At 41.8% G+C, this 12,964-nt stretch overlaps 1 protein-coding gene across 1 annotated transcript in view; it reads right to left on the bottom strand.

The window, feature by feature from the left end:
* Positions 1-12,964, bottom strand: part of ITPK1 (inositol-tetrakisphosphate 1-kinase) — a 142,940-nt gene that overhangs the window by 106,127 nt on the left and 23,849 nt on the right. The window contains exon 2 of the mRNA XM_040067036.1: positions 5,576-5,600. Within this exon, the coding sequence (XP_039922970.1) occupies positions 5,576-5,600 (25 nt within the window). The remainder of the gene's footprint in view (positions 1-5,575; positions 5,601-12,964) is intronic.

Genomic DNA, 12,964 nt, shown 5'->3' with positions numbered 1-12,964 from the left:
TCGTGGTGAAAATGTTCCATGGTTTTGTCTTCCTTCCGTGCCCAAACGGATGTGTATTTGTTCTTCCTCCCCGGTGGACCAGAAAGGCCCACGCTGTACCGACCTGACCAGCGTGCTGATGCAACATGAACCCCTGGGCCAAAGCCACCTCTCCCCGCACTGCAACCTGTGCTTCATTCCTGCTGGGCAATGCTGCTTCTCAGCTACCACAAAGGTCTCACACAGAAGGATCTCTCTCCCCTACCGAGAAGGACCAGGGGGAGGATTCTGCCTGGGATTTGTTCTTCCACACTCCTGCTGTTTCTGGGTTTGAAACTGAGATAAATGCACTTTTTTGGAAGACCCAACTTTGTGTGCTTAGCACACCCCTTGTAGCACCGACACTACGAAGTATCAGGATCTTTCCAAGATTTTAAGCAGTGGGCCACTACCTTCAAACACATGCAAAGCACCTAACACAATCCAGACTGGGAAGGGCCGGAGGGCCTCTATTGCATCATTTCCAAAAATGCACTGAAGGCAAAGCAGGCTGCCATTCTCAGGAAAACATGCACTTTACTGAAGGCCTGGCATGCATGTAAAAATAAACTTTCTTCTCCTAGTACTCGAGAGCCAGCTCTCCAACATCTCAACAACCTTGCTTGCTTTGGAAGCTTTCCAGTCACATCTCGCTGTATATGCTATCAAATATATATTTTACAAGATCCTTTTCTTGGTTAGAACACTGCTGTTTCAAGCTTATTCCATTAATACTTCATGTGAAAATAAACCTCTCCTCATTTCTAGAAAACAACCGTTCCCTGGCAACAAATAGTAGAAACCATTGTCATTAGTATTTCATTTTGATTGAATTAAAAAGTGCGGAGTGCACCCTGGGGTCTCCTTTACAGGCCTCAAGAAAACCCATGTCTCAAAGGACAGTCTTCTTTCCCAAAGTAAAAGATTTCAAATATCTTGATTCCCAGAGAGTCGGGGGAAAAAGGAAAAACAAGACAGAAGTCCAGACCACTGTAACTACTACAATCAGCTGTTCCACATCAGAAAACATGTTCTCCTTCATATCCCACTGTTATTAAAAAGCATGCAGTTTGAAATACAGCTAATCCCACTTTTATAGCCAACTGACCAGAACATCTTTCTAAGATAAAAGAGCATTAATGTTCATTTGATCCAAAAACACCCACCAAAAATAGGAAATCTTCACTATTTTAGAATTAAGAAACATGCAAAAGAGTTCTAGGAAAGTTTGGGTGTGGAAGTGTTTGAAACAGCTTTGAAGTCGCAAGAAATATGAAGGCACCAAACTTTGTCACACAAAAACCAAACTGGCAATTTGTCAGAAGCCAAAGGGCTGCAGCTAATTATTCTAGTTTTGCATAGCTTGTGAAACAAAAATAAATGCATGTCTCTATCAGAGGTACTTGTGATGATTTCCACTTCAGTGCACATGTTTTCACTCTTATATTCTTCAAACTAAGCCAACAGATTTTTCCTGAAAAACAAGGTAGATGTTCTTTCTCTCCCTTGCCAGCGTACAGTCATAAGAAACTGGCTACTTCACTGCCTAAAGGAGAACTGACAGTTTTCAATCCTAAATTTTGCCCTCCACTAATTTGAGTGATGGAGGGCTGGAAATTGAACAAGATCAGAAACAGCTTTACTTTTAAGACACTACATAAACCCCTTATTTGCTAAATTCCATTACAAAAAATAGGGGTTTTTTTAATAATAAACACCTCATCAGCCATCCACTGCATAGCTTCGTAGGAAGTCTTCCCACAAAACAGTGATGGAAGAATTTATTAAGAAATGCTCTAATTTAAGCATTTTCTGGCAAGTCACCTCAATGCCAGCACAAGAGCTGCTCTGCCTCAGCCGCTGCCTGCCTAGCAACTGCCTGGAGGCCCATGGCAGATGGGCTTCAGTCATGTCTGTCACCTGTTCAGGGCATCTTGACCCTTCTCTGGCCACCAGCTCAAGCCACACCAGCTGAGCAGGCAGCTGTGGAGAGTGGGAAGAGCCGGTAAGAAAGGAGAAGGTCTGGAACTGCCACAGGAACCACAAGAGCATTACATTCAGAATACTTTAAATGCAGCCTGAAGATTAAACACAGCTGAATTGGTGCTGCCTTTCACTGAAAGAGAGCCAGCAACCCCAGCTCTGCTGACCACCTTTAATTGCTCTTGTCTTTGTGCCCACACAACAGCACAGGTTGGTGGCCCCACACCCCTCCTGAGACAGCTGCAGCTGAAATTCCTGCAGCACAGACCCCAACAGCACTGGGGATGGTACTGCAACAGGTTCTCTGGGAAAAATGGGACATATCCTTCAGTCTTTCCTCCTGCAAAACTGGAACAAGAGTGCTTCCTTACCTTATGGGGTACAAACAAGTAAGCACACTAATTCAAAAAGCACCCTGATACTTGAGTAATCCCTGATGAAAAAAAAAAAAAAAAAGCAAATGCCCCATAATAAGGGGAGAGATGCAGCACAGTATTCTGTTAAGAGCCTGTCTTGAAAAGCTAGTAAATAATTTTTCTGGTTTTTTCCTTGTAATATAACACTGGTTTGCAGCTGCCCCACTGAGTTGGATTTAAGTTGGAGAAAGCAAATCTAGGTTCAAAACATTGCCAGATTTTAAGGATGCTGCTACTCAGAGTTCTGCCATGCCCACTGGAAAAACAGAAATGAGTTAATCCTATTCAGGCTTCCAAATGTTTAGGTGCAGGCTCAGACTCATGCTGTCTTCGGAAAGTTCATAACCTTGAAAGCTTTTTATTTAATTAATCTACTGTACTATCTTCTAAGCCAGCTAGCTTGATGGATGTTACTCAGTTGTACTAAATAATGTTGCACATTTCAGCTCCTGTACCTTGAGTTCATGGTGAATTCTTGTTATGTTAGAAATTAATTACTATTTCTAAAAAACCCCAATTATTTATCACCACACAAGTTGAGAGGTTTTCTGTTTGTTTTCAATGTGATGCTTTAATTAAGGTCTTACTACTAGATAAAGGAGAATGCCTGCTTAGCATCCCACTGCCAGTCCTGCTCTTGCTTTATTTCTCTTTGGAAGATGGGCATGTTTCCCCACTCAGTAAAAATAGAAAGCTGGAACCACTCTCTCTGCTGGAACTAGAAGTCTGAGAGAAGACAAAACAGAAAACCTGAACACAAGTCATGAAATGTTAATTGCTGTCTAGCAGCAGCTCACTGAACCTATACAGCACAATTAGCTCTAAGAAAACAAAATAAAATAATTTACTCTGTCTAGCCAAAGAAGAGAGGACTATCCCAAATCCTCCCTGCAGGAAGGAAACAGAAGTCACACAGGTGCTTATTTGAAGACTTCCAAGACTTCCCTTTAGTAGTAGAAAATCCTTTCCTGCTCCTGTGAAACATCTTTGGAAAAGAGTAATCTGATGTACTTTCACAGAAGTCAGCACACACCAGACCCTCATGCTTTGCTCTCTAGAAGCCAATTACTAAACCTTACCTTCCAACTCACTACTTATTACCAGAAAGCAAGTCCACATTCAGAAAAATTCTGAAGTTATGTAAAGAAATTAGGTAAACATCCTGTGTATCTTGGGTTTTGATTTACTTGCTTACTGACAGATCTAAGAGCTGGTTTCTCTCTAACAGGACAGGCTCTTTAAAGGAGAAAGGGAAGCAAATCAAAGAAATGCTGCTGCTTGATACAGGAAGACCATATTCCCTCTGTCAAATAAACCCTGTGTATCAGATGGACATTAAGACAATCCTTCATGTATAAGCAGGCCTAGGGGGACAGATCACAAGAGGTGCCTCAAGCAAAGGCTTCTAGCAATAAGGGATGAAGAAAGAGCCCATTTCTGATACATTCTCTACTGGCTGAAGCACATGCATCAGGATATATGAAGCAACATGCAAGTGACAGGCAAAGGTGGATCACACATTTCCATCCATCCTGTTCCAGCAGAGCAGCAGGCACCAGTGATTGAGGTGTGCCTTTGGGGCACAAATTCCCAGTATAGATTAGTCTGACAACTCAACCACACCGTCGAATTTGAGACCATAAATTATGAGACCATAAAGCATTTTTATGGGGACAAAGTCCTGTCTAGTTCTGCCCAAATGTTTCCCAAAATGCTCTTACAATAAATAAATACTTTTCAATAATTTTGTGTCTATTTGATGACTAGTCATTCAGCTACACAAACATCAGACTAAGAGGTAACCTGTGGAAGGACAGCAACTTTAATCCATGAAGTAAAATGGAGTCTGCCCTCTGCTCAGCTAATGGGTGCATCACTGAATTCATCTCATATGAGCCCCTTGCTTCTTAAATGTATAGTGCAGGTGCAAGGCACACATAACAAATGCAGGCATTGGACTGTAATACACTAAGGTATTAATAAAATAATAATGTCTCCCAGACAGTGACACAAATATGGGCTAGTTTTCTCCCTATGCTCCTGATCAAGCTGTGCTTTGCAAATGCAGTCTGGTAACTCCATTATCAAAACTGATGAAAGAAGCTGCCCCTTAGCTCTGAGCAATAGGAGGTACATGTAAGGAAGATGATGCTATAATGGCGGAAGGCTAAATACAGCCAGTAAAGTATATGCTCCTTGTCCTTCTAAAACAATGAAGTTCTCAGACAATCACTCATAACTGAAAGAAAGACATACTCACCACTTGAACAAGCAATGAGTCTTTTCTGACAGTGGATTTTTTAAAATAACATGGCTCGATTTATTTTTTGTTAAGTGTTTTCTCCTGCTCCCTGCTGGTGTTCAGAAGCACCTTTCACGTGGATTTAAGAGCAACCTTAATTACTCCTCTCTCCTCTGTCACCTCTGTTGAGGCAGTTTCATCCCTGTTTTACTAAATGAGGAACTCATGACTTCAGAGTTCAAAACAAGCACCAGGTAAGTATCAGCAAGACTGAAACCTATGACATACAGCTCTTCTAAGCACATAAAATGAGTCAGAAAGAAAGAGCATGCTTCCCCTTCCATCTTTTAGGGCTCCTACTGTTCTATGTTACAGCTGACAGGTAACATAATTCCTTTCACAAGGTGACACCATCCTTTAAGTAACATCTTGTGTGAAATATGACCATTCAGACCTGGGAAAGAACAAATGTAGCCAACACCTGAACTTATCTGTAGATGGGCCACAACTTGAAGGCACTTTAGTATCATTTCACTGCTCACTGGGTTACAAGAACATTCCTTCTGCACAGCTTTTTTTTTTTCAAAGGGCAGATCCTGTTTCTGTTAAGCTTGGCTGCCTGTAAATGCAATTAAAAGAGTAACATCACCTAATCAACTATCAGATCTTATTAATTGACAGACACAAGAAAAGCCTAACTGCATTGCCACTTTCACTAGGGCACCTATTAAGCTGGACTGCATGTGGGCTCAACACATGCTTCATAAAAGGGGAATGCTGTCTTTCCAAAAGCATTACGTGTTATTAAAGAACCAAATGGAAAGAAAAATCATTAAGCCCAGGTCATACTGGCATCCAAATGACAGCACTGAAAATCAGTAAGCCTTCTTTACAAGAAAATAGAGCTTTTACTCACCTGTACTACTTCCACACCTCTTTTCCTGAAAAAAAAGGAAGAAAAAAAAAAGGAAAGGTTAGTGTTGGAAATGTGGGGAAAATGTAAAAACAGAAACTAATGGAAAAGCACTGCCTCATACTAGAATGCAAACAATAAAAATTTGCACTAATAACCTGATTCAAATGCAGGAAAGCACTTGTTCAGTTTCATTCCCTGTCTAGGAAGCACTTTGGCAGATTCTGAATCATGGCCCCAGAAGCAACTCAAGGTGAATACTAAGCAGCTGTAGTGCTGGGAATGACAGGGTTGTCAGGTGAGACCAGGAAGGAAGTGGCTGATATTAGGGAGGGAGCATCTCAGTTTTAATTAGATCTAGTTTGCTTTTCGTTTCCTATCTGCCCTCAGAGTGTGAAGACTGCACCACACCACATTCTGCATGTTCGACAGATCTCTTATATTGAACAAAGAACGCAGGTATAAATGCCAGGGAGAAGGAACACAGCACCTTGCAGCCATTTATCCTCTTATTTACAGCCTTATTCTACCCCCATCATCTTGGTACACAGGATGCTACACTGGACTTCAGTTCAAAGACTTGCAGTCACTCTGATTCCTTCAAGAGCACAGTTCAAATACTTGGGGTTTATCAGAAAGGCCCAAGCTTCTGGCCATATGGAGACTCCTTCCAGTGATCCTGAATTGCCAGGGATGACAGACTAAAGAGGCCTACGAATTATAAACCAAAATGTTGAGAACTGCAATTGGCAGAGCCAGCTTAGGCAGATCTGTAGAGACAGTTGTCTACTCTGCTGGTATGAGAATTGAGATTCAGGTACATGCAGTGAGACAATGCTCAGTCACTGCCTCTGACAAGTTATCAAGCAAAACAAACCACTTCTGCACTAGTCTTGAGAGAAGAACTGAATCGCTGGCACAAAGCCCAGCCGTTCCTGCTCCATGCCTCCTCCCAATACATGCAGGCTATTTAAGTTACAGTCTTCTCCTCACTTTGAAGACGTAGGAAATTTAACTTAATAATGAAAAGCCTCAGCAAGCACAAGACAGGAATCTCTCTTCCTTGTTCCCACTTGCCCTGGTGAAAATCAAAGCCCCTTTTTTGGGGAGGTCATAGAACAGGACCGCCTAACTCTGCCCTCAGTGCTTTTCTGTCTAAGAGCGCCTGTGTTGTTGTCCATAGTCACAAGCACTGCACGCTGCTGAATACACAATGGCTCCTCCAGTTCTCCACCCCATACAGTAGGTCTTTCTTTTGGGAGGCCACTTTTGGGAGGCCATTACAAAGATGCCCAAAGGGACAGGCGATCAATCAGCATCTATGACACAAATCGCCCCCTCTTCCACTTCACCAGTCTGGAGTCCCTCTGGCCTAGAAGCAGCATTCAGTGCACAGACACAGGAGAGAGCTGTTGTGAGAGCTCAGCAAGGAAATAAAAGAGAAGATGAAACCAAGCACTTCTTGCAAAGAATTTGAAAGCCCTCTTGCAGATAACAGTAGCTGTAAGTGGTGGGTGATTAACATACTGCCATTATGGTGTGGGAAGCACTACTGTAGATCATCACCTGAGGCTGGCCAGATAGGTTCCAACTCTGTGGTGAAAAGAAAATGAGTCTTGTAGAGAAAGAGTTAATAGCCAAATTGTTGAAACCACGATTTTCACAGAGCTAAGCAAGAAAAATGGGAAAAATTAGGTGGGGAATGCTGTTTCGTAAATTAGGGCAGCAGACTACTCAGAAGCATTCCAAGTATTGTAAGCTAAAACTTAAAATAATCAAACATTTTTGCCGTGTCTGCCCTGGAGTAAACAGAACAACTCAGAACTACCATGGAACTACACCAGGCTTCAGCCAAAACTGCACCAGAGCCCCTGGAAGGACAGTGGCTGATGGCAAAAGCTGCAGCTCCTGTCATGCCTACATACACACTGAATAACCTTTATTCTGCTTTGAGGAAGATAAATATTTGTGAGTTGAGTGCCAAACCCATTTGAGAGAGAATCAGTCCTCATTGTTTCTGTAAACCCCCCACAAATTTTGCAAATATTCTGGGACCTACTGGAACCAACTGCACTGTCCCAGCAGAAGGGAAGAAGCCAGAAAAGCACACAGGAAGGGAGAGAAGGGGTGCCTGCTCTCAGGTACAATGCCACACATGCTTAAAAAGGTACAGGAAAAAGGAAGCAATTACCAAGGCTGGCTTGTAGGCTGGTCTTCCCCTTTTTAGAGGGGAGCAGGATGTCCCTTTTGTTACCTGAAATGTGAGAACTTTTTCTACTTAAACCCAGGGGAAAAGAAACCATAGAAGCATTTTGAGGACTAGTTAATTTGTGAAAAAATCCTCTACCAAAATATCATCATTTGAAAATGAAAAAGTTGTTTTAAGAACAAGAAGTATCCAAACAACCATGATGTCAAGCCACCACACACTTCAGTTTTGTTATTAGCAGATTCTCTGCCCAGATTCCCTAAGCCAGTGACTCCAGGCTTTTCAGCCAAGCAGGTCACAGCTGCAGGCTCAGGGCAGCAAGACATCCCTTATGCAACCAAGCATGCAATACCATCCAACCACACAAACTGCCTTACGTCACCTGGGAAAGGGCTTAGGGTCAGGCATGGAAAGAAAGCTGATCCTATGCACAAGAAACCCTAGGACCTTCAAAAAAAAGAGTAAAGAGAGAGAACGAAGCAGACTGTGGGCCATAATTCCCCAACAAGGGGTTGCCTGTGCAGGATACACAATGGAGACAAGACAGTTGCTGAATGAACTGTGCTGGGAGTCTGACAGAGCCATGGACCAGTTACCACTTCTTCCCACTATGCTTTAAAAAGCCAGTAAGAAAAATACATCCTACAATTCTTGAGTACATTCTTTTAGGCTGTTTCTTTAGCAGAGGACAGGCAGGGCATGACTGACAGGACAGGATGGGATGACTATTCCACTGTGTACTGACCACTGCTCTTGTGTCTCTCATGGTGCTGTCCATGACTTTCTAATTTCCCACGCAGTTTGAAAGTGAGCCACTGCCTACCAGGGGAAGGGCTCCCATTCCCAGCTGGCCTAGCTGCCTCCTGACAAACCTCTCTTTCTGAGGAGGAAAGAAAAGTCATTATTAGCTGTATTTCCCTTCTGCCTCCAAAGAGGCAACTCAGCTGTGTCAAAGAGAGATTGTCTGTCCACTTTCATTGAACAGACATTTGAAAAATGGTCAGTTCTAAACAACATTCCCAGAGGTCGTTAATTTTAAAATACATTTAATTTCAAGGACCATCTACACACTGCAATACTTACAGGAAAACCAGAAACATTTAAGTAACTGCTGCATTAGCCTGCACTACTAAATAAAACCCAAAAGCTTGTTCCAACTTATTAGTTCTATACCTGAAACCAGTGGACAACTCTACTGGATAATGCAAGACTCCCTGTATGCAACAGCAATTAAAATAATTACAATGCTAGTTGACTTCATGTTTAAGCTGGAATGATGTATGGACTTAAAGAACAATTCAATATCAAGTTACTAAAAGCACAATAAACAATGTCTTGAAATTGATGTTTTACCACAGCCTCAAACTTGTAGAATAGATGGCTTTTGGGGTTGGGATCGTGGGGTTTTTTAACACTCAAAGTAAACAGTAAGGACTAATTCACCACAGCATATAGGACCTGAATGTCATAGTGAATGATAGCTGAAAGAGAAAAAATTATTATCAGGTTGTATATCGCAGTCATGGTTAAATTAAGCAAATTGTTTTTGCTGTATAGTCTAAGTGACAGATTGAAAAATGCCAAATGGAATTTACAATTTCAGAAGTAAAAGGCAATTGTACATGCAGTGAAGTTAATTTTCTCAGATATCACTTTGAAAATTTCCCATGTAAAGAAGTAGCTAATAGCAATAATAATAATGTACTGCTTTAATATTAAAAAAAAGCATTTACACAGAAAAGCAATACACTGGCATCAAAAGGAGCTTATAAATATTAATGCATCAGAGCAAAAACCTGCAGCCACTAAGACTTTCCAGCACACTGAAAAGCAGCCGATACCAGTCAGCCACAACCTTGTGGACAGCCTGTTTCCCCTCCTGGCATAAAGGCAAGCTCAGCTCAATTGCCTTAGCTTTTCCATCAGCAGAATACCCTGCATATTTTTAATGAAATATTTGTGACAATCCTTGCTTTTATTATTTTTCATCTCTGATGGATTCCACCTTATTGTCTATCAAGCAACCAAGCAGCAACTCCAATACTGGGGTGCTCGCTGCTCTGGGGCTTCGCCTCACAGCCACAGCCATCAGTGGACGTTACCTGAGGGCATCTGAAACGTGGCAAGACTCAGCTGTAACAAGGGGACCTTTTATGATTTGGTTTTTTGCACACAGATTATAAAGCAGCCAATTAATTAGTAATTTTTACCTATTTATATCCATCTACACTTACCTTTTAGCAAGCTTCTCCCCACTAATCTGTATTTTGGAAAGTTTTATATCTGAGATGGATCAAAACTTGACATTTGGGGAAGGGAATTCTCAATTTCCTCAGCCTGTAAAGCATCATAAAGCCAAAGAAGAATGGCAATAGAGTGCACCTTTACAGTCTGGTAGGTACAGATAATGTAGTACAGGAGAAAAAAACATTTCACTTCAAACTCTTAGTGCTCTTTAGGTGGGCTGAGAAAAACCCAAGACTTTGGGCTGTCATGGGAGACCTTTCAAGTAGGCTAAAACTCCTCACTTGTGCATTTCTTCCTTGTTTGTATAAACAGGGAATGGTCCAAGTAATAGGAGCCCTCATACATCAGACGCTACAACACCATAAGTGATTTTCACACCACCCTCCCATTGACAAATGACATTTGGTAGAACCATTTAATGTTCTCCATATCTTCAAAGCATTATATAATCCCATTTACAGCCATGAAAATGAGTCTTAAGAGTGCTGTATCAGAAGAAAGTGCCCTGAAAGGGACTAGAAAATAAGAGAGGAACTTGGTAAAGCAGCAGCATCATTGCTCTGGTATTCACCTGCAGTGCCATGAATTCCCACTACAATACACACAAGCATTCACCAGCATTTCATAGCAAAGATACAGCTGGAAACACACCAACCCCTTATCCTGAAAGAGTAATGACAAAGGGAACCATCCAACATCAATGCTTCAGACATTCAAGCAGAAGGGAGGAAAAAAGCCATGAAAGAAAGAAAGAAAGAAAACAGGCACTGCAAGCAGTAACTAAAGGAAATAAACTGATTTTAGTCACTAAATATTAAGACAAAGTTTCAGTTTGTTTAATGAAATATTACAGGGCTACTAATTTCAGCACTAAAAAAAAACAGTTAGTGTGGAAAAAAAAAATCTGTGTATCCCAAGTTATAAAAACTATAAAGCCAGTAAATACAAACTCAAAAGAATCTGTTTTCTTTTTAAACCAGGCATTTAAGACGGATCAGTGCTGCTGAGCTCTGCCAGACTCTTTTCTTGGAACTAGTGACCCTGGGTTCTGGGAGCCTCTACTCACTACTTTCCCAGCAAGGACAGAAAACCTTTAACCACAGCCTTTTGAGAGAGAAAAAAAAAAAAACCTGAAAAATCATCAGTGGGAAGAAGGAACGATTAACAGCTGCACAGAAAAATTATTAAAGGAAATTATTTATTCATCCTACCAGACATTCAGAGATGGATTTACTATCTGATGACAATTATAAGCAATTGGGCAGGGTTCAGCCTTTAGCCATAGGCTTACTCCACCAGACATTATCAGATTCAGTTCCCAGCTCTGGCAAGGAGCCACACCACGTGATCTCTTTATAACCTTATTAAAAACCACCTTCAAACCAAACTGTTTTGAAACTTGTATCTTCCATTACAAGACATTAATTTCCCAAAGGTCAGAGTCCTTCAAATTTGCAAGCTAAATTGCTCTAGCATCATCCTGTGGCTTCAATAAACTGCTCGCTTCTTTAAGCACTGCAAAGAGCACACGTCCTCTCTGCTCCCAGTTCCCTTTGTCTCCCCATGACCCCAGTCACCCCCATGCTAATACGACCCTTAATATACAGAAAGCAAACACATGACCCATCCCTTTCAAAAGTCTTTCTAAGGTCATGAGACACCAGTAATGGCTCAAAGAGACCTGAGAAGAGGCAGCAGAATCACGAGGCAGAAGACAACGTCCCTTCCAGGGACAGACACGATATTCATCTTTATATATAAAAAACTCTAGCTGCAGAAGCTATTAGAGGCTTCTAGAAACAGATGAACATGGTGGGAGGGGTCCTATGACTGGAGAGTTGGAATGGAGGATACCAGCTCTTTACAAAGGATAGGCAAGGGAGTCACCCTCTATATATATCAGCGACCAGCTGGAGTGCAAGCAGCTCTGCCTGGGAACAGATGAGGAGCACACAGAGTTTATCGATCAGGACAAGGTGACACAGGTCTCCTGACCAGGGAGACCAAGCAGATAAGGCCCTGTCTGTGTAGATATATAGGAACAGCCATACATTCAGAACCACTGATTCTCACAGGGGAATTCCCAGCAAGATAATGGAACAGATCCTCCTAAAAACTATATTAAGACACTTGGAAAATAAAGAGGTGATAGAGGACAGCTAGCAAATTGTGCTTGCCAAATTTGGTGGCTAAAGGAAGAACAAGTGATGCCATCAACCTGGACTTGTGCATAGCACCTGATACTGTCCCACATGACATCTTTATCTCTAAACTGGAGATGTGCCTTGATGTTCTGAGAAGAAGCTTCAGCTGCTCCCATCCTCACTGCACAAAGACCTCCAGTTCAGTATAGCCAGTGAGATGAGGCTCTGCTGGGTCCCAGCCTGGTACTGCAGGTTCTGCAGATCTGCACACCTCCACTCTGCTAAAGCCAAGGGGTACAGAGAGAAAGGCATGTATGCCCAGTCAGCTTTCATCTAGAAACGGCTTTTAATCTACTAACTCTGAGACCAAAGGCTGTATATCCTCTGCAACTTTCCAAGACTTTGGCAAACAGCCTTGAATAATCTTATGGGGAGTTTTTATAGAGGCCAGACACCCACTGAGACATGCATAAGAAATGTGCAATACGCAAAAATATTTTCATTTCTTGGATCTCTAAAAGAGATTGGGCACTTTTTTGGCAGAAAGTACAGACGTATTTAAGTTCAGCAATTTGCCATGCAAAAATGAGTTTATTCATCTCCAGGCAGGCTTCAAATAAGATATATAGGCATCTGGGGCTCTTTTCTTTGTGCAAAACTTCATTATACAAACAAGAGAAAGTTAGCAAGTCTGCTCATTGAAGAAACCTGATTGCAACTCCTTTTTTCCTCTGCATAAGCGATTGTGTTTTGGCACTGTACAAGTCAGTCACCAAGCCTCCCTTAAGTTTC

This window comes from Hirundo rustica, chromosome 6 (genome assembly GCF_015227805.2).
Source record: "Hirundo rustica isolate bHirRus1 chromosome 6, bHirRus1.pri.v3, whole genome shotgun sequence".
Classification (NCBI taxonomy): domain Eukaryota; kingdom Metazoa; phylum Chordata; class Aves; order Passeriformes; family Hirundinidae; genus Hirundo; species Hirundo rustica.
Note: the sequence above shows the minus strand (reverse complement) of the source record. Positions and strands in the feature narration are given on the sequence as shown.